We start from the raw sequence: 27,888 nt of genomic DNA, 5'->3' as shown, positions 1-27,888 counted from the left end.
CACAGACTCAGCTAACAGGGAACATTCTCAGAACAAATATTCTGGCAAGGTTTTCTCATAAATATGAACAAACGTTCTTCCAGTAACATTAACAAAACATTCTTTCAGAGTTATCTGGTATTTAATAATGTTCTCAAAACATTAGCACAAAAACATTATTTATACAATGTTCATGGAACGTTTTTGTTTTTTGTTTTTAATACTTGTTACTTTTGAATGTTCTCTGAACATTCTGAAACTTTTAAAACATTTTAAAAAAAACTGGACATTTCAAACACTTAGAAAACATTCAAAAATAAGTTTTTTATAACTTATTAGCAAAACATTCTTAGGACATTTTTGCTAGCTGAGGAGGAGAGGTTGGGATTGATGAGAGTTCCCTGTAATTTGCATTTAGTATTCAATTAGCATTTCACAAACATTGTATAAACACTTCACTGATTCTGTCATATCGTCGTTTTGATGACTCTTGACTGGTAGTGTTGTTATTGCTGGACAGAGGATAAGTGGTTTGGAGAAAGGATGGATGGATGGATTTCCTCTAGTCCACCCAAGGGTAGAGGAGACACAGCAATGAGATCATTCAGAGCTGATATTTTGCTTATTATCAAAATAATTCTCACTTAATTATAGTCATCTAAAGCATTTTAATGTGAGATGTTTTGCCTTGCATTATTTCAGAATTTATAGATCTTTATTTCAAAATGAACAACTCAAAAGTGCAAAGGGAAGACTTATGCAAAAAAATTATTTCACAGAACTGGGACATTTGCTAGGGATGTCTCAAAAATAGACATGAAGGCCACATATAACAACTAGAATAGACATTTATTTTATTAATTACCACAGTTTTTCAGCAGCCTTGGTTTCAGAAATATTAATTTTCTCCATAGGGATTTCAGTGACTTCATTGACAGAGCTCACTTTGGGATTATGGGTAGTGTAGCTGAACAGGAATTCAGCTATTACAGGATTAGTTCACTTCATAATTAAAATTTCCTGATAATTTACTCACCCACATGTCATCCAAGATGTTTATGTCTTTCTTTCTTCAGCTAAAAAGAAATTAAGGTTTTTGAGGAAAACATTCCAGGATTTTTCTCCATATAGTGGACTTCAGTGGGGTACACCGGGTTGAAGGTTAGACATTTTCTAAAAAAAAAAAAAAAAAATGTATATACTTTTAACCACAAATGCTAGTCTTGCGCTAACTCTGCGATCCGCCACGCATGACATAATCACTTTACAAGGTCACACGTGACGGATCGCAGAGCTAGAGCAAGTATATACATTTTTATTTTTTTTTTAGAAAATGACCAGCGCTAGATAAGACCCTTATTCCTCGTCTGGGATCGTGTAGAGCCCTTTGAAGCTGCACTGAAACTGCAATTTGGACCTTTAACCCGTTGTACCCTGTTGAAGTCCACTATATGGAGAAAAATCCTGGAATGTTTTCCTCAAAAACCTTAATTTCTTTTCGACTGGAGAAAGAAAGACATAAACATCTTAGATGACATGGGGGTGAGTAAATTATCAGGAAATTTTCATTCAGAAGTGAACTAATCCTTTAAATACAAAGCATATTATATAATATATCATCACTTCAACAACTTTGAAGCTCATGGTAGGCCCATATTAAAAAGATTAATACGTTATCGTTATGGAGAAAAATAACTGAACTTTTACCTCCAGAACCTGACTGTTGTGCTCGATTACCTGCAACTTTATATGCAGTATCACAGTGCTTTTGTAGATAATGCTACAGTTAATATTAGGTATTCAAAGATAATCTGCTTATCAAATTATATCCTGTACAGGGTGTAAAAATATTTGGCATTATGATTTACTGTTTGACTGTCTGTCTGCACTTGATGTGCATTCTGTAGGGTTTAGGCGTCATGGTGATCCCATACACTGGGGTGTAATCCGGTTCCCCAGCATCATCGGGCCACACAAACTGAAAACGGCGCAACAGAGTGACCATGACCAGGAAGAGCTCCATACGCGCAAGACCCTCACCGAGACACACGCGAGGACCTGTAAAACACATACAATGATGATCACAGAACAAGTCTGGACAAGATAAAACACAAAAAATGTCTGAATGGTTACCTATAGAGAAGGGAATAAAGGCCTCAGGCTTCTCAAACTGGCCCTGCTCATTCAGGAAGTTGGCTGGGTTGAACTCATGAGGAAACTTCCACTGGCCTTCTTCTTTGAGTACACTAGTGAGGTTGGGGATGATTACAGTTCCCTGACCGAGGAGAAATAGTTTGAATTTGTTTTGAAGTATGAAAAACTGTGCTTTCTAGGCAAGTTTCCTCACCTTCGGGATGTTGTAGCCCATCAGCTCAGTGTCTTTGGTGGTGCAGTGAAACACACTTAGCGGTACAGTGTTAGCGACGCGCTGAACTTCATGAATCACAGCCATTGTGTACGGCATATCATGTCTGTCTTCATACGATGCGTGATCTTTACCCGCCAGAACATCATCAATCTCTTGCTGACATTTTGCTGGTGAGAAAACAAGGCCTTGTTTGTCTTAAGTTCCCTGAAAGGAGTTAGCTTTGCTAACATGCTAACATACACCTGAAAGTTTACAATATCCAGTTAAAAAATAATATGTCAAATTAGCAATAAAATTCACAACAATATAATATATTTTTAGCTTCTTTAGTTCAATTTACACTTAAAAACTGTATTTGAGATGCCTGTTCTAGTGTCGCTAGTCAAAAAAGCGATTGGCCTTCCATTCCTACAGCTGCCATATTGAGCATTATGATTTCTTCCATTTGTTTTTCTGTGAGTAGTCCGTCTCCTCCTGCTCTACTTTCTATGGTTTAACCTAAACCTGGTTTAAATTAAGCAAAAATCAATGTGTGTGTTTTTTTAAACACAGACCTTGAACCTCTGGGTGGGTCATGAGGTAGAGGAAAGCAGTGAGAAGAGTGTTGGAAGTGGTATCAGTCCCGGCAAAGTGCAAATCCAGAATGTTCATGATGAGCTGGTCTTCAGAAAAGGTGGAACCATCATTTTTTCTCTTGGGAATGTAAGATATCATTCATTTGAGTCTCAAACTGTGGTGCATTCGTTCAAATTGGTCTTAGAATTTGGACCCTAATGTATGTTAGAAGAAACTCGCACCTTATCGAGCTCATCCAGATAGCAGTCAATGAAGTCTCTCGGCTCTCCTGGAACTCTTGTGCTCTTGTGTTCAGCAATCAGACTTCTATTCATACTTTTTAACTTCTGTGCATGATCAAAGGCTTTTTTAAAAGGCAGGGGCAAGATTCTCAATAAAGGAAGTGTGTCATATATCTGTTAGGAAAGGACATAAAATTACAATTACTTTTTATTTCCCAAATTTGAATGTCAGTCACATTCAGTGAAATAATAAACATGATTTATTTAAAAAAAAAAAAAAAAAAAACATAACATAAAAAACCTATACATGTTGACAAAAACACACTTTTAGCAGTTATACAGGTTTATATTTTACAGAAAAAAAGACTAATTATATATTCATGACTCATCCTGCACTACACAGTTTTTTGTCCAATCAGAATCTTTCTAGAATGAGAATGTCCCTCCCCCTAATAGCCTACTGTATCTCCTTCGTCTGATTAGCAATAGCATGTAGAACATCACAGTTTAATCATTAGCTATAACAAAAATGGACGGAATAGAGGAAAACTGCAATAGTCAAGCAATTTCACAGGGTGTTTTGAACTGAAATCTCACCATGTTCCATGGTCCATTGAGCATCTTTGAAACCTCTGTAATGAGCTGGACGTAGCGCTGAAGGAATTCATTGTTGTAATCAAAACGGGATCCGAACAGAACCAAGCCAATAACATTTGATGCGACATTGTGGAACATATTCTGAGGATTCACAGTTTCTCCTGTACAAATGTAAAGTATTAAAAAGAATGACATTTTCATTGTCAGCTGAGACATAAAATTAAAAATTTCACATTGTCTAAATTGACAATTGCAAAATCTAAATTACATTGTTTAAAACATACAAATACCAGCATTTTTGTCGAAGTAAGCAACAATGTGTGAAATCTCTCCCAGAATTCTCTCCTCCATGGACTGCTTCCCTAGGCCAAAGTCCCTCAGGGTCATCAAAGCAAAGCGTCGATGATCCTTCCAACGGGGGCCATTGTCAGCCAAAACAACACCTTTATTAAAATCATGATTTTAGTTAAAAGTTGTAGGGTTTCTAGAACTAAACATATTACAACAGATTATATTTACCATCATAACATAGCCTATAACATGTTCCTGATATAAGCTATACTTTTTACTTACTCAGTCCTGTTGCGTTGCGTTGCGTTGTGCGCGTGCGCAATACCAAGTGGACCGATTGCTCAAATCACTCGTGCATCGCGGACCGATACAGGAGCGGAAGGCGAACAAGCGGATTATACTTTCGGCTTTACGCCAGTAGGTGGCGACAAGTTACTGTCGTCAGTCATTCACTCAACCAATTCTTTTGAAATTCATTCAAGAAGGACATAATTGATGCAGAACGATTAATCCTCTGACTTCGTTTGGAACTATTTTCGTTGGCGGAGCAAAAGAGGCAAGTTAATGTTGTGTCTAATATGTGAGTCACCCTTTATTGAACTGTTGTATAATTAAAGCAGTTTCACTCTGACTAGATTGTGATTTTCTTAGCTGAAATCTACAGCTTGTAGTGGGAGTTACCTTTATTCTCCGTCATATGACTGATCATGAAGTCTTGAGGCCGTCCTGAGAAGTCTTTAGCCTTCGTAACCAGAGCTTCCCTAATTACCTCAAAACTATTCAGAAAAACTGTTGGTCTTGATCCAGTATACAGACTGAATATTTTTCCATATCGTTCTGCAAACTTACAAAAAATGGAAATGTTTTTACAAACAAGAAAAAAAATGTTTAAAACTTACGATGAAATAAAATAAAGCCATACTCTTTCAAAATCCTTCAAAGGATTGGTCATGTTCACATGAAGAAGATTCCCAAATATTGGCAGAGGACGAGGTCCTGGAGGAAAATTCTTCGGCCTCTGGATCCGGACTAGGAGGAAGATGAAGAAGATGCATATCCACATGAGAATCAAAGAGCCCAGCATGCTGACTGATGTCCAGCTGTCGTCTCTCTGTTTCACTCAAGCAAAACAAGCTTGTGAACTCAAACCACTCAGGTACATTGCCTATCTGAACAACAGATATGGCCGTGTTCCAGAAAGATAAAATGAACCCAGGCAAACAAACACTGCTCAACATTTTAAGTTTCTGTATTTACCTGGATTAAACTCTATAATTGAATGCAAATCTCTTCACAGTATAGAGACTGGAGTCAGTTCCATTTCCAGTTTATCAGGTGTATGAGTCAAAAGACCACTTACAAAGCCAAATTATTATTTTTTATATAGCTACAGGGTAAACAAGGTCATGTAGTTTTGAATTTTCCAATTTTACTTTATTATCAGTTTATAATTTTGTTTTAGTTAAGTTTTTTTTTAAGTGTTTTATATAGTTGTCTATTGTTATTTAGTTGTATGTTCATGTTTAATGAAGTTCCACCACCTTACAAAAGTTTGGAGTCTTTTGAAAGAAATTAATACGTTTATTCAGCAAGAAATGATGCATTCAATTGATCAAAAGTGACAGTAAAGACATTTATAATATTACAAAAGATTTCTATTTCAAATAAATGCTGTTCTTTTGAACTTTATAGTCATCAAAGAATCCTGAACAAATTTAGTTTTCAACATTGATTATATTAAGAAATGTTTCTTGTTACACATGGAGTTCCAGTTTTGTTTTTGTTTTTTTGTTTTTTTTTTAGTTTTCATTATTGATAATAACCCTACAAGTGAACACAATAAAACCACACTGGGATACATACAAGGTTTTTTTTTTTTTTTTTTTAATTTAAGGACTGCATGATTCTTTTTATGAACTTTTTATAAAGTCATAATACATACTGTTATTAAAATAATAACATCAAGTCATCTTTTGCAACAGAAATTTGACACGATTATCATAATTTGACTGTCTGTCTGCACTTGATGTGCATTCTGTAGGGTTTCGGGGTGAGGGTGACCCCATACACCGGAGTGTAATCTGGTTCCCCAGCATCATCGGGCCACACAAACTGGAAACGGCGCAACAGAGTGACCATGACCAGGAAGAGCTCCATACGCGCAATACCCTCACCGAGACACACGCGAGGACCTGTAAAACACATACAATGATGATCACAGAACAAGTCTGGACAAGATAAAACACAAAAAAATGTCTGAATGGTTACCTATAGAGAAGGGAATAAAGGCCTCAGGCTTCTCAAACTGGCCCTGCTCATTCAGGAAGTTGGCTGGATTGAACTCATGAGGAAACTTCCACTGGCCTTCTTCTTTTAGTACACTACTGAGGTTGGGAATGATTACAGTTCCCTGACCGAGGAGAAATAGTTTAAATTTGTTTTGAAGTATGAAAAACTGTGCTTTCTAAGTTTCCTCACCTTCGGGATATTGTAGCCCATCAGCTCAGTGTCTTTGGTGGTGCAGTGAAACACACTTAGCGGTACAGTGTTAGCGACGCGCTGAACTTCATGAATCACAGCCATTGTGTACGGCATATCATGTCTGTCTTCATACGATGCGTGATCTTTACCCGCCAGAACATCATCAATCTCTTGCTGACATTTTGCTGGTGAGAAAACAAGGCCTTGTTTGTCTTAAGTTCCCTGAAAGGAGTTAGCTTTGCTAACATGCCAACATACACCTGAAAGTTTACAATAGTTAAAAAAATAATGTCAAATTAGCAATAAAATTTACAACAATATCCTATTTAGCTTCTTTAGTTCAAATTTGCAATGCCTGTTCTATTGTCACTAGTCAAAAAAGCGATTGGCCTTCCATTCCTACTGCCGCCATATTGAGCATTATGATTTCTTCCATTTGTTTTTCTGTGAGTAGTCGTTTTCTCCTGCTCTACTGTCTCTGGTTTAACCTAAACCTGGTTTAAATTAAGCAAAAACTGATGTGTTATTTTTAACCAGACCTTGAACCTCTGGGTGGGTCATGAGGTAGAGGAAAGCAGTGAGAAGAGTGTTGGAAGTGGTATCAGTCCCGGCAAAGTGCAAATCCAGAATGTACATGATGAGCTGGTCTTCAGAAAAGGTGGAACCATCATTTTTTCTCTGGGGAATGTAAGATATCATTCATTTGAGTCTCAAACTGTGGTGCATTTGTTCAAATTTTCCATTTTTAAAACTATAATTTATGTTTTCAGCGTAACAATTTATGAGAAAATATTTCCAGATTTAAATTAGATTAGATTTTGAACCTCTGATTTTCAATTTGGTCTTAGAAGTTCGGACCCTAATGTATGTCAGAAGAAACTCGCACCTTATCGAGCTCATCCAGATAGCAGTCAATGAAGTCTCTCGGCTCTCCTGGAACTCTTGTGCTCTTGTGTTCAGCAATCAGACTTCTATTCATACTTTTTAACTTCTTCACACAATCAAAAGCTTTTTTAAAAGGCAGGGGCAAGATTCTCAGTAAAGGAAGTGTGTCATATATCTGTTAGGAAAGGACATACAGTCTTATACAATTACTCTAAAATGCAAGCTATTTATTTCCCAAATTTGAAGTTGCATTCAGTGAAATCAAAATACTATTAAAATTATTTTTAAAAACATAACATAAAAACCTCTCAATGTTGACAAAATACACTTTTAGCAGTTATACGGATTTATATTTTACAAAAAAAAAAACAAGACTAATTATATATTCATGACATCCTGCACTAAACAGATTTTTTGTCCAATCAGAATCTTTCTAGAATGAGAATGTCCCTCCCCCTAATAGCCTACTGTATCTCCTTCCTCTGATTAGCAATAGCATGTAGAACATCACAGTTTAATCATTAGCTATTACAAAAAGGGCCGAAAGAGAGAAACTGCAGTTGTCAAGCAATTTCACAGGGTGTTTTGAACTGAAATCTCACCATGTTCCATGGTCCATTGAGGATCTTTGAAACCTCTGTAATGAGCTGGACGTAGCGCTGAAGGAATTCATTGTTGTAATCAAAACGGGATCCGAACAGAACCAAGCCAATAACATTTGATGCTACATTGTGGAACATATTCTGAGGATTCACAATTCCTCCTGTACAAATGTAAAGTATTAAAAAGATCGACATTTTCCTTGTCAGTTGAAACATAAAATAAATTTAAAAAAATTCACATTGTCTCCATCTTGTCGCTCTAAACTAAAAAAAAATATATATATCACATATAAATACCAGCGTTTTTGTCGAAGTAAGCAACAAAGTGTGAAATCTCTCCCAGAATTCTCTCCTCCATGGACTGCTTCCCTAGGCCAAAGTCCCTCAGGGTCATCAAAGCAAAGCGTCGATGATCCTTCCAACGGGGGCCATAGTCAGCCAAAACAACACCTTTATTAAAATTATAATGTTAGTTAAAAGTTGTAGGTTTTCTAGAACTAAACATATTGCAACAGTTTATATTTACCAGCATAATATACTATTTTCATTATATGTTATAATTTATCCTCAGTACTGTTGTGTTGCATTGTGCACGTGCGCAATACCTAGTGGCCCGACCGCTCAAATCACTCGTGCATGCTCACGCGGACCGGAGCAGAGGGCGGACAAGCGAAGCATACATTCGGCTTTACGCCAGTAGGTGGCGACAAGTTACTGTCGTGAGTCATTCACTCAACCAATTTGTTCAAAATTAAAGGGTTAGTTCACCCAAAAATAAAAATAATGTCATTTATTACTCACCCTCATGCTATTCCACACCCTTCGTTAATCTTCGGAACACAAATTAAGATATTTTTGTTGAAATCCGATGGCTCAGTGAGGCCTTCATAGCCATTTTTGGTGCACCAAAAAAACAAAATAACGACTTATATAGTGATGGCCGATTTCAAAACACTGCTTCATGAAGCTTCGGAGCATTATGAATCAGCGTATCGAATCATGATTCGGATCGCGTGTCAAACCGCAAACTGCTGAAATCACGTGACTTTGGCGCTCCGAACCGCTGATTCGACACGCTGATTCATAACGCTCCGAAGCTTCAGGAAGCAGTGTTTTGAAATCGGCCATCACTATACAAGTCGTTATTTTGTTTTTTTTTGGCGCACCAAAAATATTCTCGTTGCTTTATAATATTAATGTTGAACCACTGTACTCACATGAACTGATTTAAATATGTTTTTAGTACATTAATGGATCTTGAGAGAGGAAATGTCATTGCTGGCTATGGAGGCCTCACTGAGCCATCGGATTTCAACAAAAATATCTTAATTTGTGTTCCGAAGATGAATGAAGGTCTTACGGGTGTGGAACGGCATGAGGGTGAGTAATTAATGACATTATTTTCATTTTTGGGTGAACTAACCCTTTAAATCAGGAAAGGCATAATTGATGGAGAACGATTAATCCTCTGACTTCGTTTGAAACTATTTTCGTTGGTGGGGCAAAAGAGGGATGTTAATGTTGTGTCTAATATGTAAGTAACTCTTTATTGAAGACTCTTTATTGTCTTATAATTAAAGCAATTTCACTCTCACTAGATTGTGATTTTCTTAGCTGAAATCTACAGCTTCTAGTGGGAGTTACCTTTATTCTCCGTCATATGATTGATCATGAAGTCTTGAGGCCGTCCTGAGAAGTCTTGGGCCTTCGTAACCAGAGCTTCCCTAATTACCTCAAAATTGTTCAGAAAAACTGTTGGTCTTGATCCAGTATACAGACTGAAAATATTCCCATATCGTTCTGCAAACTTAAAAAAAAGGGAATGTTTTACAAAGAAAAAAAAAAACCTTTAAAACTTACGATGACATACAATAAAGCCATACTCTTTCAAAATCCTTCAAAGGATTGGTCATGTTCACATGAAGCAGATTCCCAAATATTGGCAGAGGACGAGGTCCTGGAGGAAAATTCTTTGGCCTCTGGATCCGGACTAGGAGGAAGATGAAGAAGATGCATATCCACATGAGAATCAAAGAGCCCAGCATGCTGACTGATGTCCAGCTGTCGTCTCTCTGTTTCACTCAAGCAAAACAAGCTCATGAACTCGAACCACTCAGGTACATCTGAACAACAGATATAGTGGCCGTGTTCCAGAAAGATAAAATGAACCCAGGCAAACAAACACTGCTCAAAATTTTGCGTTTCATTCTGTATTCACCTGGATTAAACTGGTTTGAACTCTATAATTGAATGCAAATCTCTTCACAGTATAGAGACTGGAGTCAGTTCCATTTCCAGTTTATCAGGTGTATGAGTCAAAAGACCACTTACAAAGCCAAATTATTATTTTTTATATAGCTACAGGGTAAACAAGGTCATGTAGTTTTGAATTTTCCAATTTTACTTTATTATCAGTTTATAATTTTGTTTACGTTTAAGTTTTTTAAGTGTTTTATATAGTTGTCTATTGTTATTTAGTTGTATGTTCATGTTTAATGAAGTTCCACCACCTTACAAAAGTTTGGAGTCTTTTGAAAGAAATTAATACGTTTATTCAGCAAGAAATGATGCATTCAATTGATCAAAAGTGACAGTAAAGACATTTATAATATTACAAAAGATTTCTATTTCAAATAAATGCTGTTCTTTTGAACTTTATAGTCATCAAAGAATCCTGAACAAATTTAGTTTCAACATTGATTATATTAAGAAATGTTTCTTGTTACACATGGAGTTCCAGTTTTTTTTTTTTTTTAGTTTTCAATAATGATGATAACCCTACAAGTGAACACAATAAAACCACACTGGGATACATACAGATAAGTTTTTTGTTTTTTTTTTTAATTTAAGGACTGCATGATTCTTTTTATGAACTTTTTATAATATATTCTGTATGACCAGTCATAATACATACTCTGTTATTAAAATAATAACATCAAGTCATCTTTTGCAACAGAAAATTGACACGATTATCATAATTTGACTGTCTGTCTGCACTTGATGTGCATTCTGTAGGGTTTCGGGGTGAGGGTGACCCCATACACCGGGGTGTAATCTGGTTCCCCAGCATCATCGGGCCACACAAACTGGAAACGGCGCAACAGAGTGACCATGACCAGGAAGAGCTCCATACGCGCAAGACCCTCACCGAGACACACGCGAGGACCTGTAAAACACATACAATGATGATCACAGAACAAGTCTGGACAAGATAAAACACAAAAAATGTCTGAACTGTTACCTGCAGAAAAGGGCATAAAAGCCTCAGGCTTCTCAAACTGGCCCTGCTCATTCAGGAAGTTGGCTGGATTGAACTCATGAGGAAACTTCCACTGGCCTTCTTCTTTGAGTACACTACTGAGGTTGGGAATAACAAAAGTTCCCTAGAGAAGAAAAAGAGACAACGTTATGATTTTAAAGGGTTAAAACTCACTTTATATAGAGGTTTCCTCACCTTCGGGATGTTGTAGCCCATCAGCTCAGTGTCTTTGGTGGTGCAGTGAAACACACTTAGCGGTACAGTGTTAGCGACGCGCTGAACTTCATGAATCACAGCCATTGTGTACGGCATATCATGTCTGTCTTCATACGATGCGTGATCTTTACCCGCCAGAACATCATCAATCTCTTGCTGACATTTTGCTGGTGAAATAAAAAGTTATGTTTAAGCTAAAGCACTGAACGAATTAATTAAAATGCGTTAATAAAACAAAACACAAACCTTGAACCTCTGGGTGGGTCATGAGGTAGAGAAATGCAGTGAGGAGGGTGTTAGATGTGGTATCAGTCCCTGCAAAGTGCAAATCCAGAATGTACAGGATAAGCTGAGCTTCAGCAAATGAGGAACCATCATTTCCTCTCTGGTAAAATTAAAGAAAATTTTAAAGAATGAGGATACGTTTATATGACAACGATGTACTAAAAACAGAAAAGGTTTTTGCTTTTTTTGTGTACAGGTGACAACATGGTCAAAAGGATCCCTGTTCACACGGATCCGCAAAAACGGCTAAAAATGCTGCATTATGCTGCCAGACCAGTAGTTGGCGATGTCAATTTGTAAAGAAACACTACGCACCTATAAATGGAACACGTAGTATGCATGCGCATGATGTTTTTCACAAATTCACATTTTTTTTGTAGTTTACACAGAGATAATAAGAGTATCATTTTCAAAAACTGGCTGTTGTCATGTAAATGAATGGTCAAAATCCATAAAAAGTTTTCCATTTGAAAATGGTGTCGTGTAAACGGCCCCTAACTTTAACGCTATGTCTACATTAATCCAGATACATTTGCATTTTTATTTCAAAACCCTCTCTGCTGTTAAAGGATTAGTTCACTTTAAAATCAAAATTACCCCATGATTTACTCACCCTCAAGCCATCCTAGGTGTATATGACTTTCTTCTTTCTGATGAACACAATCTGAGTTATATTAATAAATATCCTGACGCATCTGAGCTTTATAATGGCAGTGAACAGGATGAGTATGAAGCTTGAGAAAGTGCATCCACGGAAGGCAGTCTGGCGGAAGCTAGATATTTTACTTTATAACTCGTTAAATATGGATATTTTTCTTACACAAATACATCGCTTTGCTTCAGAAGGCCTTTATTAACCCCCAGAGCCGTGTGGAGTACGTTTATGATGGATGGATGCACTTTCTCGAGCTTCATACTCATCCTGTTCACTGCCATTATAAAGCTCAGATGCGTCAGGATATTTATTAATATAACTCAGATTGTGTTCATCAGAAAGAAGAAAGTCATATACACCCTAGGATGACTTAAGGGGTGAATAAAGCTTGGAATACTTTTGATTTTCAAGTGAACTAATCCTTTAAAAACTAAGCTTAGAATCGATTTGAGAGAGAATCATGATACATCAGAAAATATCTGCACCAGATTCTTTGTATCGTGAATTGATGTATTGTCCCGGCCTTAAAGGGATAGTTCACCCCAAAATGAAAATTCTGTCATCATTTACTAACCCTCAGGTTGTTCCAAACCTGTATAAATTTCTTTGTTCTGTTGAACAGAAAGGAAGATATTTTGAAGAATGTGAGAAACTGAACAGTTCTGGGGCACCATTGACTTCCATAGTATTTTTTTTTCCTACTATGGAAGTCAATGGTGCCCCAAAGCAGCCTGGTTACACACTTTCTTCAAAATATCTTCATTTGTGTTCAGCAGAACAAAGAAATTTATACAGATTTGGAACAACTTGGAAGTGAGTAAATGATGACAGTATTTTCATTTTTGGGTGAACTATCCCTTTAATATCTATCGCTACAATGTGCGTCACATGACTAAACATGCATCATCGTTTTCAAATAACTCTGTTTTCACAATCCATACTATAACGCGAAAACAGCGTTTCAAATTTATCCACTTAGGAGACCATCTTCAAAAAGCTTAGTTTTCACATACTGATACTGATAAATAAAAAAATATGATATCGGCGATAACCGATATGGTACCGATATATTGCACATTCCTAAAAAAATACCATCATAGATGCGCACACACCCTATCAAGCTCATCCAGATAGCAGTCAATGACGTCTCTGGGCTCTCCTGGGACTCTTGTCTTTTTGTGTTCATTGACCAGTTGTGCAGACAATTCTCTGGCCTTGCTGGCATTTTTAAAGGCCTTCTTGAAGGGCAGGGGCAGAAATCTCAGCATAGGAAATGTATCGTATATCTGCAATAAAATAGAGAAAATTCTTCATAAAAAGTCCAAAAGACAATTAAGAGAAAGTATTTTTATTTTAAATTTCTTTGATGGTCATTAGATAGTCCTGAAACTTTTATTTAAACAATAAAAAATAAATAATAACAATTAAATTAAATGTGATTTCAGACTGTTGGGCTTCTCTTTTTTAGCAGCAAATATATAAACACTTAAAACATGAAGTGATGAAATGCCTCACCATGGCCCATGGTCCATTGGCAATCTTTGCATTCTCTGTATAGAGGTGAACGAAAAGCTTGAGGAATTCATCGTCATAATCATATCGGGATCCAAACAGAACAATGCAAATGATATTTGATGCAGCATTGTGGAACATAGTCTGAGGGTCAAAGGAGCTTCCTGTACAGACACAAAATATATTGATCTGAATGTCAAGTCAAGCTCTTGTGTGAGTTTGTTTTGAGATACAGAAAATAAGATACATTATTACCAACTCCTTTTTCCAATTTAGCAACAACATGTGAAACCTCTCCCAGAATTCTCTCCTCCATTGACTTCTTCCCCAGGCCAAAGTTTCTCAGGGTCATCAGAGCAAAGCGTCTGTGTTCTTTCCAACTGGGGCCATAGTCGGACAAAATTACACCTGCGATTATATGTAAATGTTATTTACGGGCCTCAATGATACTAAGTGTAATATCAGATAAGGCTGAAAATGCTCTTTGGACTCTGTATAAAGAGGAGACACAAAGTGAACAACTTCAAAAACATATTGATTAACCGTAGTCTGTACAGAGGTATAAGAGTGAAGTTCATTTGCAAGTAGATTTACCGCTTCCTTTTGTAACATGGTTGACCAGGAGGTCCTGAGGACGTCCTGCAAAGTCCACAGCCTTAGTAACAAGAGCCTCCTTCAAAACCTCAAAACCATTCAGAACCACCCAAGGTTTTGATCCAAGGTACAGACTGTAAACTTTTCCATAGCGTTCTCCCAGCTAAAAGGTTTAGTGTTAAGACGTCACACAGAGCTGCTCATTATGCAATACATTACCAGATATTTTACAGTGCAGTAAAATATTGTCAACTCTTGAAAGTCGTATGGTTATCCTTAATATATATTTCTTTAACTAATGATTAAGGAAGTGTTCAAATAATATAGTACTGTACCCTCTCGAAATCTTTCAAAGGATTAGTGATGTTTAGCTCTAGCAAATTCCCAAATAATGGCAAAGGACGAGGTCCTGGTGGAAAGTTCTTTGGCCTCGGGATCTGGATGAAGAGGAACAGGATGAAGATGCATATCCACACCAGTATCAGAAAGCCCAGCATGCTGACGGATGTCCAGCTGTGAACTGCTCGCGTTTCACATTTAAACTCAGATACTAATGCACCGAGCCCTCCCACTTCAAATACTAAACATTCCCACGGAGCATGTTGCCTGAAGGCTCAAAATTAATATACTAATAATAACCAATCCAAGACAGAGCTTAATTATTTTCCGGCAAAATGTAATCAAAAGTTTATGTTACCGTCATACAACTGAAACATTTTAATCTCTCTGTTTATCTCTCTGTTCCTATTTGACATTTTTCAATATATTTATCTGACATATTTTATCTATCTATCTACATTTTTTATTACTCACAGTTTGGTTTTTATCACGGTTTCGGTACAGCTTGGTATGTTCAACAACACAAATAAATACAGTAGAGCAAAGATACAAATAAAATAAACAGTGCTTTTTGGGTTTTTCAGGTATCTAACAATAGTTTTCAGGTGCAGAAATTTATTAAAGTAGCTAATCAAATATAAAACAACATTGCATATAATCTTAACTGTATAAATTAAATAAAGATTAATCATTATTTTTAATTATTAATTATTAATTAAGTTACAAAAGCTATTCAGTCAAGAGCAGTGAGTGATTTCCTTGTCTTTTGTTGTTTGATTAAATGGTTAGTTCACCCAAAAATGAAAATAATGTCATTTATTACTCACCCTCATGCCGTTCCACACCCGTAAGACCTTCGTTCATCTTCGGAACACAAATTAAGATATTTTTGTTGAAATCCGATGGCTCAGTGAGGCCTCCATAGCCAGCAATGACATTTCCTCTCTCAAGATCCATTAATGTACTAAAAACATATTTAAATCAGTTCATGTGAGTACAGTGGTTCAATATTAATATTATAAAGCGATGAGAATATTTTTGGTGCGCCAAAAAAACGAAATAATGACTTATATAGTGATGGCCGATTTTAAAACACTGCTTCATGAAGCTTTGGATCGTTATGAATCGGCGTGCCGAATCAGCGGTTCGGAGTGCCAAAGTGCCACGTGATTTCAGCAGTTTGGTGGTTTGACACGCGATCCGAATCATGATTCGACACAAAAGATTCATAACGCTCCGAAGCTTCCTGAAGCAGTGTTTTGAAATCGGCCATCACTATATAAGTCGTTATTTTGTTTTTTTGGCGCACCAAAAATATTCTCGTCGCTTTATAATATTAATATTGAACCACTGTACTCACATGAACTGATTTAAATATGTTTTTAGTACATTAATGGATCTTGAGAGAAGAAATGTCATTGCTGGCTATGCAGGCCTCACTGAGCCATCGGATTTCAACAAAAATATCTTAATTTGTGTTCCGAAGATGAATGAAGGTTTTACAGGTGTGGAACGGCATGAGGGTGAGTAATAAATTACATTATTTTCATTTTTTGGTGAACTAACCCTTTAACATTAAAAACAGTAGGAATATTAGGCTGCTGTCACTTTAAGACATAATGCACGGATCTAGTGCACTGATACTGAACACATGCGCTCTCCGTGCGCTGTACACACGCTTCCGTGAGCACTCTTCGGATGAGCGCAAATCTCACAACGCGTGCGCAAGTTCTCTTTCACGTCTTGTGCTCGAATGTTTAAATTGGCAAGACTTAAATGAGTTTAGTTTAAACTCTCATCTAGCGCTTGTGCGCTATCAACACACAGGTGATGACGGCGTAAATAACTGGTCATATTAGAGCATACAACATTCCTATTAAAAGTTTAGGGGAAGCTGGAATGCGTATCCATTGACAAACACATACATTAGCCTAACTCTGTCAGTCTGTTTTATTTACTTTCAACAAACCATATTATAGATGTGTCTATCTATCTATCTATCTATCTATCTATCTATCTATCTATCTATCCAATGCCTAATGATAAAACAATTCATAATATGATGGAAAAAGTAAAAAAATTCAGCAAGCACGGGTGGCTTACAGCTTTAAATTGTTAATAATTCAATCTCATAAAAACTTGCATTTTTCAATTCAGCAGATGACAAAGAGAAAAACCGGTATCTGTAGCCCCCACATGGCCGCTTCAGTTCAATAATGTGCCGTTCTTATCGCCCCCTACAGGCCGTTCGACAGAGCCTTCCATTTTTTAGCATGTCATCCCATGATGCACCGCGCTATCAACGGCTTCAGTCATTCAAGCAGCTCAGCTCTGGTGCTTGTGAGAGCGTCTGTTCTTGTTAGGCCATCTGGGTTCGGGTAACCTGTGTCCTGAACCGGACCGGACCTTGAACGGGGGCTTAACTCTCTCATTTCGAGGGAAACTTTCCCGTCCATGCTTTAGGAATCACCGGCCGTTGACGGGAAGCGAGCGTTTGGGCGGCAGAAGCGGTGCTGTCAGCGATATAACAGCAGAAAGCGTTCAATCTACAAACATAAACCGACCGCAAACAGAACTGTGGGGATTTATTAATACTTTACAAGCAACTTGATGGATTTAGAAACCGGAAGAAGCGAACTGGGAGCGATGGGAGAGTCGCTGCAGCCGCAGACCCCCAGTCGCCACGAGAAAAGTCTCGGGCTGCTCACGACCAAATTTGTGACTCTGCTGCAGGAAGCGAAGGACGGAGTGCTGGATTTGAAAGCTGTAAGCACGAGACGACATCATCATCATTACTATCACCATCACCATCATCAGCTATATGTTTTCAGCATCGCACGAGCGATGCGCAAGACGGACAGCGCCTGCTGCAAATGCATCGTTTTTAATGTTTGCATGCAAACAGATGCACTCCAGGTCGTGTAACAGCACAGAAAAGTTGATTAAAAGTTTCTTTGGTAAGGGAGGAGGGGATCGCGTGCATGTACAACCCCTCTCTCAACTCCCCGACAGCTCGGCTTAAATAAAGTAGTTCCTCCACTAAACCAGGCGAGCCAGCTAACAGGTTGCAAATGTAATGTCACTGTCGGCAAAGCAAAACCGCTCCTGTGGTGTTTGTTGTTGTATTCCGGAGGTTACTTGCGGTTGGGAAACGGATCCCGTCCGGACTGAAAACTCAAACAAAAGCCTTCAAAACAAGCACGTGCTCTGGAGTTTGGGATAGTTTAGGCCTGTGCGACCAGGGGGTGCGTTTTTTTGCGACTTTTGGGGGTTAAACACGGTATTACGCGTCTAAAGTCGTATTAAAAGACTTATTTGGTGATTAGAATGATCTTGGATTGTGTATTCAAAGTATTGAAGTCGTTTAGAAGTGAGCAGGACCTGCTGGAACCTGATTGCATCAAGTTGCTTGCTTGTCAACTTTTCTGGGCTGTTTTTGTCTGTTTTAACACGTCTTAAAGGGACAGTTCAAAGAAAAATGAAAATTCTGTCATTTACTCATCCTCATTTTGTTCCAAACCAATATGACTTGCTTTCTTCAGTGGGAACACAAAAGGAGATGTTAGGCTGTATGACAGCCTCAGTCACCATTCACTTTCATTGCATTGAATAAAGATGCAATGCAAGTGAATGGTGACCAATGCTGTCAGTCTTTTACATTCTACCTAATACGCTTCTCACAGAAGAAATAAAGTCATGAAAAGTGAGTAAATGAGTTGATTTTTCAGTGAACTGTTCTTTTAAAGGCTTTGTATGCAAAACATTTGCAATGTTCAAAACACTTGTGTAGTTAGTCCAGTTGCATGTAATGAGAATAATCAATAATATGGTTTGATTTGTTTGTGTTAATGTGATTTAGGCTGCAGATACTTTGGCTGTAAGGCAGAAAAGGCGCATCTACGACATCACCAATGTTTTGGAAGGCATTGGACTCATTGAGAAGAAATCCAAAAACAGCATCCAGTGGAAGTAAGGCAGTTATGCGGATGCTTTCTGATGTATTTTTAATGTTGAAATATACTCCTTGTTACTATTTTGTTGGTCACTGCATTAAAAAGTTTAGTGGGCCACTAGGAATAACACTTAAAATAATCTCTGGCATCTTTTCTTTGTGAATCTAATTAGAATTATGTGATTATAATGTTAAATACATGCTATTAAGCAAGAGTGTGTATAAGAAGATAAAAAGGACAATGCTTTTTATTCAGGCCTATTTCTTAATTGTTATTGCATGGGTATAGCAACTTTTTTAAAATTCAAATTATATGTTGTATAAATTATTGTATGTACGCTAATCATTCAAAAGTTTGAGGGTCAGTACGATTTTTTTTGAAAGAAATTAATAGTTTTATTCAGCAAGGACGTATTAAGTTTATCCAAAAGTGACCGTAAAGACATATTGTAACAAAATATTTCTAAGATATATTCAGTTGTTTGCAACTTTATGTTCAAACTACAAAAATATTAAGCAGCCCAACTGTTTTCAACACTGATAATAATATTAAATGTTTCTTGAGCAGCAAATCAGCATATTCGAATGATCATGTGACACTGAAGTGAGTAATGATGCTGAAAATACAGCTTTTCCATCTAAGAAATTAATTACATTTAAAATATATTCAGATAAAAAAAGTTCTTTGAAGTTGTAATAATATTTCACAATATTGCCGTTTACTGTGTTTTTGATCAAATAAATGCAGTCATGGTGAGCATAAGATACTTTTTTCAAAAACATTAAAAATTTTGAATGGTATTATTATTTACAACAATGCAATGCATAGTAAGTGCCAATGCACAAATTAAACAAGGTTTATTTTTAAGAAATAACCCAACCTAATCATGAAAATGCAGCTAATTGCTCCTCTGAGACAACTGTTTAAATGATTAAGCTGGGGCTATTTCTGTTTCATAGAGCTGTCTGTTCAAATGTCAACTAATTCACTTGATCTAAATATCTGTTTCTATTTTCGTTCATTTGTAGGGGTGTTGGTCCGGGTTGCAACACGCGTGAAATTGCAGACAAGCTGATAGACCTCAAGTTGGAATTGGAGGATCTTGACAGGAGGGAACATGAACTGGACCAGCAGAGAGTTTGGGTTCAGCAGAGCATCAAGAACGTGACAGACGACTCACTAAATAGCCCATATCCTTTTAACTACACCTTTAAGTCCACTGTTTTCACTCTACATGATACTCCTTAAAGTGAAGTTTTTATTGGAAAAGTTGTTAGCCGTAGTCTCATGTAGCCAGACTTTCACACTGACTGAAGAACTCCATAGCAGCTTTCATTGGCCAAGGACCACCCAGAGGCCATCTGACTGACATGTAAAGCAACCAATCATGGTTTGTTTAGTTCAGCGTCATGTTTAGGTGCGTGAAAATGAAATGTCGATCTCCCTACTATAGACCACACTGGCGTATAAAACTCTTGGGCTGTATTTCAAAGAGTCTATGCCACGAACTTTGCATAATTTTTTAAATCCTGCGTTTAGTTGATCCTGATAAGCGCTCGTTGTCACAGTTGTAAACACGGTGGTTTTCTTCCGCTATGAGGAGGTTTGGCGTCACGGTAAAGGACGCGACACACACATCTATGGCAGAAGTAGTAAGAGTAGTATGTGGTTCTGAATTCAGCATATGTTTGCCGTATGTCCTTAACTTGACACACTCTGGCATATGTAACGCATCAAGACCTCTGCAATTGCTTCAAAGGTTGGTTTTTTTTTTCCATCAGACACCTAACAAAGCAGCAATGTCACTGCAAAAACAAATATTACCAGTCATAAAGCTGCAAATGTCTTCCCGTATTTATGTTTCTTTATTAAAGTTAACTCTATGTATGTTTGTCTGCCACTAGGTGACACTCTTCTAGCAATCAGAGCTCCCTCAGGAACACAACTGGAGGTCCCTGTGCCTGAATCTGTAAGTGCTGCTTGTATTTCCATTAAAAACCACTGGATATCTGATTGAGTAATTGATTTTGTTAATTATATATACTGTATGAACACACATCACCATAGTACCCAAAAATAATACTTTTTAGCACTATTTTATTAGTGTTATGACTTCATATAATTTATGCTTCTTAAGGAAAACACCACAATCCAGAAGCTAAATGCACTTACTTTTTTTGTAGCATGTCAATGGACAAAAGAAGTACCAGATTCACCTGAAGAGCTCTGCAGGTCCCATCGAGGTCCTCCTGGTGAATAAGGATCCCTCTAGTTCTTCTCCTGTGGTGCTGCCCGTGCCCCCGCCAGACGACATGCTTCAGAGCCTGTCCACCCCTGCTTCAACTACCTCTGCTGCTGTTGCACCCACCAAACCAGCAGCCAACAGTACGCCATCGCCTGCCTCCACCTGCCAGAGTCCTACCACCTCCTCCACCACGGTCCCTCCCAACACAACCACTGTCTCTGCTGCTGGGGCAGCCAAAGGTTGGATGAAATTGATGAAAATTTGTCATTAGTTAAATACTGTGTCTGCAGTTATTTATATATATATATATATATATATATATAATTAAATTATATGTGTAATTGAATATAAATATGTAATATGGTAATAATATATTTAATAATGAATTAATAATAATAAAGCATGAGAAATTATATATTATGTCTTTTTCCTCTGGGGTTGTAGAGATTTCAAGCACCTCCGATACAACAGCCAATCCGGCATCTTCAGCGGGAACCCAGCAGCTGCAGTCATCTGCTTCATTGGACAGCTCTTCACTTCCTGATTCATCAACACTTTTTGAACCAATCAAAACAGACCCTTCAGATTGTAAGTGCCCGTGCATTTGAAAATGAGACTGATTGTGTCATTAACCTTTTAATGTAGCGTTAAAGGGATAGTTCACCCAAAAATTATCCCATGATTTACTCACCCTCAAGCCATCCTAGGTGTATATCTTCTTTCAGACGAACACAATCTGAGATATATTTAAAAATATTCTTAGTCCTCCAAGGTTTATAATGGTTGTGAATGGTAACTCACATTCTGAAGACCGAAAAAATGCATCCATCCATAAAAAAAAGTAATCCATACGGCTCCGGGGGTTAATAAAGGCCTTTTGAAGCGAAGGGATGTGTTTTTGTAAGAAAAATATCCATATATAAAACTTTATAAATTCGAAATAACGAGCTTCCGGTGGATGACCGTACGCATATTGCGCACGTCAATTTGGGCGGAAGAACAACCTTTGACCCGAACGCAATGACGAACGTGGAGGCGAAGAGGAGAGAGCAAAACTGATCTCAAATTAGAAATCGAGAAATTTTAAAGAGAAATGTCGGAGGATTTCGATATAAGAGAAGAGGAGCTTCAGTTTGTTGCACAGCCCTATTTGTTTAAACCGCGAGAGGCGTCTAAGCTTACGATACTCCTACATCCTGCGTCATGCATAGCGTCACGGGTTACTCATTTGGCTCAAGTCGACTTGCGCATTCTGCGTGCGGTCGTCTACCGGAAGCTCGTTATTCGACTTTATTAAGTTTTATATATAGATATTTTTCTTACAAAAACACATCCCTTCACTTCAAAAGGCCTTTATTAACCCCCTGGAGCCATATGGATTACTTTTTTTTTTTTTTATGGATGGATACATTTTTTCTGTCTTCAGAATGTGAGTTACCATTCACAACCATTATAAACCTTGGAGGAATAAGGATATTTTTAAATATATCTCGGATTGTGTTTGTCTGAAAGAAGATAGTCATATACACCTAGGATGGCTTGAGGGTGAGTAAATCATGGGATAATTTTCATTTTTGGGTGAACTATCCCTTTAAAGGGTAAGTACACCCTAAAATGAAAACTATCCCATGATTTACTCACCCTCAAGCCATCCTAGGTGTATATGACTGTCTTCTTTCAGATGAACACAATCAGAGATATTTAAAAAAATATCCTGGCTCTTCCAAGTTTAATAATGGCAGGGAATGGGGCGCAAGATTTTGAAGCCCAAAAAATGCATCTATCCATCATGCAAATAATCTATATGGCTCCAGGGGGTTAATAAAGGCCTTCTGAAGTGAAGTGATGGGTTTTTGTAAGAAAATTATCCATATTTAAAACTTAATTAACTATAATAACTAGCTTTCGGCAGACGGCTGTAGGCATCGATTTGCGATGGAAGAGTGACCGTTGACTCAACGCATGACACAATACCGAACGTGGAAACGCAGTGAATAGAGCAAAACGAAACACTGGTCATGAATTGAAAGTCTAAAACGAGAAATTTTAAAGAGAAATATCAGAGGATTTCGGTATAAGAGAAGAGGAGCTTTAGTTTGTTGCACAACCCTATTTGTTTAAACCGCAAGAGGCGTCTAAGCTTACGATACTCCTACATCCTGTCATACATCGTGCCAGGGGTTACTCATTTGGTGCAAGTTGACTTGCACAGCATATGTATGGTCGTCTGCTGGAAGCTAGTTATTTTAGTTTATGAAGTTTTAAATATGTATATTTTTCTTACAAAAACCGATCACTTTGCTTCAGAAGTCCTTTTATTAGCCCCCTGGAGCCATATGAATTATATTTATGATGGATGGATGAATTTTTTTTTGTGCTTCAAAATCATTCACTACCATTATAAAGCTTGGAAGAGCCAGGATATTTTTAAATATATCTCGAATTGTGTTCATCTGAAATAAGAAAGTCATATACACATTGGATGATTGAGGGTGAGTAAATCGTGGGATAATTTTCATTTTTGGGTGAACCATCCCTTTAATTTCATTAACAAAATCTATGACACAATGTTCATCAATGACCTTTTTTTCCATGACTGAGACGAGACGATGACAAGGCGACACCAACGTCATAACGGTAACTGTGACTATATCAACATGCAATATCGTTGACGAAAAAAGACGAGACTTAGATGTAGTTAAACAATAAGAACTTTACCAAAATCCTTCTTTGTTTTTGTTGAATAAAAAGAGGTTAAAAAATATTACAGACTGCTTTTAACAAGCCTCTACGAGCGTTCATGTGTGCGGTTGCCAGATGTCAAGAATTTAAGTCCCCCAATAAGACCTTTTCTGTTAAAAAGATACATTTTCTACCCAGTGTTTTACTTAATATTTGCGATCTGGCAACTATGCTCACACTCTCTACATTGCAGAAGCACAGATGATCTGAAAACGCCTACAAACGTTCAGTCAGTCTGTGTTCTGTCACCAGTTGCTTGCGCCGTTTGCTTTGACTAAATCTGCGATCACGCCTTCTCAGTGATGAACTGTTATAAATCCAAACATGGATCTCGACTGTATTTGCAGTTTGTGGATGCTGAATAAATGCACTTATGCAACCTCTGTGACAATGCAGTCTTTTTTGCTGTTATTTTAATAAAAAACATTAATGTAACTTGGAATTATTGGAATTACTATTATTAATTTCACTGTTTTAATTTGAAAAAAAAAAAAAAACTCTTGCTTTACCAGTCTTCATAATGTAGAGAATGTTCATTTATATGATAAACGTCCTATAATAAATCAGGAAACTAGATGGTCGAATAAACCAACCGTATGAGTTGACATTCTCTTGGTTTTTGCTTATAGGTGAAAGTGCAATGAAGTGCAAAAATAAATTTCTCAAATGGCAATAATTGTGAGCAAACTAATTGTGATTATCAGTTTATCCATTATGCAGCATGACAAAAATGTGACTAAGTTTTCATTGATTAAAACTAGATTAAAGAAAAACAGGACAAGGGTTACTAAATATAACTAAAAAGTACATATGACACAGGACTAAGACTAAATATCAAAAAAGCTGACAAAATTAACACTAAGGTTTAAAGGGTTAGTTCAACCAAAAATGAAAATTATCCCATAATTTACTCACCTTCAAGCCATCCTAGGTGTATATGACTGTCTTCTTTCAGTCAAACACAATCGGAGATATATTTAAAAATATACTTGCTCCTCCAAGCTTTACAATGGCAGTTTTCTTTGTAAGAAAAATATACATATTTAAAACTTTATGAACTCTAATAACTAGCTTCCGACAGATGGTGGTACACATCGATTTGCAACCTCTGACCCGACGCAATGGGATAATTTTCATTTTTGAGTGAACCATCCCTTTAATGACAGAAAATTCTCATCTAAAATGTCTGAAATTTGGCAGTGCATGTTGCTCTTACACTGTGGTGCTTGTTTGGGAGGTGTGGGTTTGAATCTGGCTCATTTGCAATCAAATTGTCATCTTGAAACAATTCTGACTCTGTTTTCCCTTTCTCTTCTCAGTACTGGACTTCCCCAAAGAACTTTCAGAAATGTTTGACCCTAAAGGTGAGGACTTGTTTAACACGCTTGAGTTTTGCTGCTCGTTGACGTTTATCGCAGTCTATTGCCAGTATGCTTGACTGAACCGGTGAAGTAAAACATAGAATTGTTTTCACATTTGTCATTTCCTCCTTCCTCTATACAGAAATTATGAGTACAGATTTGCTCGAGGAGCTGATGTCATCAGAAGGTAAAGCCGATCACGAGTCAGCCCACCTGTACTTAGTCTATTACTAAACATGAAATGGAAGTTTGGATGTTTGTGTACGTGACAAATCCAATGTCACGAGAACTTTATGTATTATATCATGTTTATATAATCAATAAAACTAATTTAAAGTTGACCAACTGAAATTATATCCCGTTTTAGATGCTAACATAAATGATGGGTGTGATGAAAAATAAAATGAGCAACATTTAGACACCGCTTCATATGGTTACACAAAGATGGCCACAGTATCACTCTTCTTCTCTCTTTCTCTTTCATAGTTTTCTCTCCGCTCCTCCGTCTATCACCTCCTCCGGGTGACCATGACTACATCTATAACCTGGATGAGACTGAGGGCCTTTGTGACCTTTTTGATGTTCCCATTGCCAACCTTTGACCTCCAAACACACCGTACAACAAGAGTAGTGTACTTAAAAGAACTTTCTTTTTTTAAAACCCTTTTCGAAGGAGAAAAAAGAAAGCGTGGCTCTGTGTCAGATCCATATGTATGATAAGCTGATTCTGTGTATATAAAGCTTTTTTTATATGTGTATATTTACTTCAACCCCAAAGTGACTGACTGAAAATGAACTTTCCCTGCTAAATTCAACTGCTCCAATCTGATGAAGATATCAGAGATCCATATTCAATCAATTAGTCCCAAGCAAGGCCATTGTTTTTATACTACTTTTGTATAGGGAAATTCATATTTATCACAAAATAGACTAAATTCACCAGCAATGGTTCGGTGAAAATACCAGCTGGATGTGTCTTTTTAAATGGTCTTCCTATTCTAAAGCTCGTTTTTACTGATCTGGACGCAACTAGTATACAGATTATTCAAGAAAAAAAGCGTGTTGCTTCTATAATTATGCTTTTGAAGAATGCATAAAGTTTGAAGCGATTCAGCCATTATCTTACAGCAAATGACTGAAACACAATGCGGACGTAATTAAGTTAAGTTACACTAATAACCGAAGAGGCAGCGGTCGCAGCGGGGAGGCCTATATTGTGTGGAATCTTTACAGTTTGGTGCTACATAGCAAAATATATTTATCATAGCGTAAATCCTAAGAAAAAGTGAAGGAACAAACTTTAAAGTGTTGGATGAACCATTCCTCCTTGGTCTATTTCAGGTGTGTATTGTTAATACTTCGTATCTGACTCATGGCTAGCCTACAGTGTTTGCTTATGAACTTAACCTCGTTTAATGTGGAAAGGTCACTCGTAAAGCCCTGTACAAATGTTAAATTAGATGCCAATTGCTATTTTTGTATTTTAAATCAGTCCCTTCCTTTGTTTTCAGTCCATACGTTACATCTGTCCTTAACCCGTTTATATACATGTATAGATACTTTTGAAAGTATGTGATGTCTTTATTATGTCTGTATATGAGAATAACTGTCTAAAGAAGGATGTGGGTTTATGGGGGAAGTAAAAGAAGTCACAATATGACAAATAGAGTATCAGCATGCTGTGTAATGAGCGCTGTCCAAACAGAATGTCATTATGTGGACTCCTCACTGTGTTGGTACTAATGGTTGGCCCCACAAAAAAAACATTGCTTGTTTTCTTATTGTTCCTACCTGCTAAATAATATTTTTATGCTTGTACACAGTAAGCATTTACCATTTATTTTTGTACTCAATAGATTTCCAACTGATCTGTTTTTCAGTAGATACATTTTCTGTCGAGCCTATCTCCACATTGCACTTTAAAACAGATTATCAGGCAGGTAACTTCCAGCCCTATGCATTGAATTGGGTTGGTTGAGTCAATTTTACAAATGCAGTTTTCAAGTCCTCACTGTGTCAATGCAAAACACCAGAATTGTTGTTCTTTACTGGAATCGTCATCCCCTTGAAATAAAAGACGTTTTTGTATTTGTGATGGTCTTGAATTTGTCTATGATTTTTAGGTATTTGCTCCTCCTTTTCTTCTCGTGTTTTTTTTTTTTTTTTTTTCTTCACTTAATTCCTTAGGAGTCTGTCATACTGCTTCTAGGTGCTTGAGTCATATCCTGCAAATCCAGGCATTTCTGTTCACGTTTCACTTGAATAGGCCTATTGTAGTGTAGTGGTTAAAAACTTGGGTTGGTAACATAGTTCGAATGCTTGAATCCCTCAAGGACTGATCCAAAGGTATTACCATTCTGCTTTGATAAAAGCACCAATCTTAGGTTTTTAGTTGCTAAATTAAAGGGATAGTTCACCCAAAAATGAAAATTCTGTCATCATTTACTCACCCTCAAGTTGTTCCAAACCTGAGTAAGTTTCTTTGTTCTGCTGTACACAAATCTGCTTGGTTTGTAACCAAGCAGATCTCCCCCCCCCATTGACTACCATAGTAGGAAAAAAAATACTATGGCAGTCAATGGGGGCCGAGATCTGCTTGGTTACAAACATTGCTCCCGGAGGAGGGAGCAGAGATTCAACACTCCAAAAAAAGTTTGTGATTTTCTTTGAGGGACTGAGAAAGGAGATATCCAAAGGTAGTAACGCTTCAAAAGAAAGATATTTGGA

At 37.2% G+C, this 27,888-nt stretch overlaps 4 protein-coding genes across 4 annotated transcripts; 1 reads left to right on the top strand and 3 right to left on the bottom strand.

Moving 5' to 3' along the window:
- Positions 1-809: 809 nt before the first annotated feature.
- On the bottom strand, positions 810-5,173 carry LOC127506641 (cytochrome P450 2F2-like). Its single transcript, XM_051883268.1, has 9 exons — positions 4,955-5,173; positions 4,714-4,876; positions 4,032-4,184; positions 3,742-3,902; positions 3,145-3,318; positions 2,902-3,040; positions 2,327-2,514; positions 2,113-2,254; positions 810-2,037 (listed from the first exon to the last, which is right to left on the bottom strand). The coding sequence occupies exons 1-9, from the start codon at positions 5,114-5,116 to the stop codon at positions 1,844-1,846; spliced, it is 1,476 nt and encodes a 491-aa protein (XP_051739228.1). The 5' UTR covers positions 5,117-5,173; the 3' UTR covers positions 810-1,843.
- A 419-nt stretch (positions 5,174-5,592) lies between these two features.
- Positions 5,593-10,102, bottom strand: LOC127506642 (cytochrome P450 2F2-like). The gene is made up of 9 exons (XM_051883269.1): positions 9,884-10,102; positions 9,645-9,807; positions 8,298-8,450; positions 8,001-8,161; positions 7,400-7,573; positions 7,053-7,191; positions 6,511-6,698; positions 6,301-6,442; positions 5,593-6,224 (listed from the first exon to the last, which is right to left on the bottom strand). Exons 1-9 carry the CDS (start codon positions 10,043-10,045, stop codon positions 6,031-6,033), a joined length of 1,476 nt encoding a protein of 491 aa, XP_051739229.1. The 5' UTR covers positions 10,046-10,102; the 3' UTR covers positions 5,593-6,030.
- Positions 10,103-10,529: 427 nt separating this feature from the next.
- LOC127506640 (cytochrome P450 2F2-like) lies at positions 10,530-15,068 on the bottom strand. Its single transcript, XM_051883266.1, has 9 exons — positions 14,857-15,068; positions 14,522-14,684; positions 14,183-14,335; positions 13,931-14,091; positions 13,528-13,701; positions 11,722-11,860; positions 11,455-11,642; positions 11,242-11,383; positions 10,530-11,166 (listed from the first exon to the last, which is right to left on the bottom strand). The coding sequence occupies exons 1-9, from the start codon at positions 15,016-15,018 to the stop codon at positions 10,973-10,975; spliced, it is 1,476 nt and encodes a 491-aa protein (XP_051739226.1). The 5' UTR covers positions 15,019-15,068; the 3' UTR covers positions 10,530-10,972.
- Positions 15,069-17,129: 2,061 nt separating this feature from the next.
- Positions 17,130-27,249, top strand: e2f4 (E2F transcription factor 4). The gene is made up of 10 exons (XM_051884463.1): positions 17,130-17,626; positions 18,720-18,829; positions 19,842-20,003; positions 20,529-20,572; positions 20,718-20,782; positions 20,997-21,297; positions 21,503-21,646; positions 25,120-25,164; positions 25,304-25,348; positions 25,648-27,249. The coding sequence occupies exons 1-10, from the start codon at positions 17,471-17,473 to the stop codon at positions 25,761-25,763; spliced, it is 1,188 nt and encodes a 395-aa protein (XP_051740423.1). The 5' UTR covers positions 17,130-17,470; the 3' UTR covers positions 25,764-27,249.
- The last annotated feature ends 639 nt before the right edge of the window (positions 27,250-27,888 follow it).

This window comes from Ctenopharyngodon idella, chromosome 24 (assembly GCF_019924925.1).
Source record: "Ctenopharyngodon idella isolate HZGC_01 chromosome 24, HZGC01, whole genome shotgun sequence".
Taxonomy (NCBI): domain Eukaryota; kingdom Metazoa; phylum Chordata; class Actinopteri; order Cypriniformes; family Xenocyprididae; genus Ctenopharyngodon; species Ctenopharyngodon idella.
This window is presented reverse-complemented; position numbering and strand designations above follow the sequence as displayed.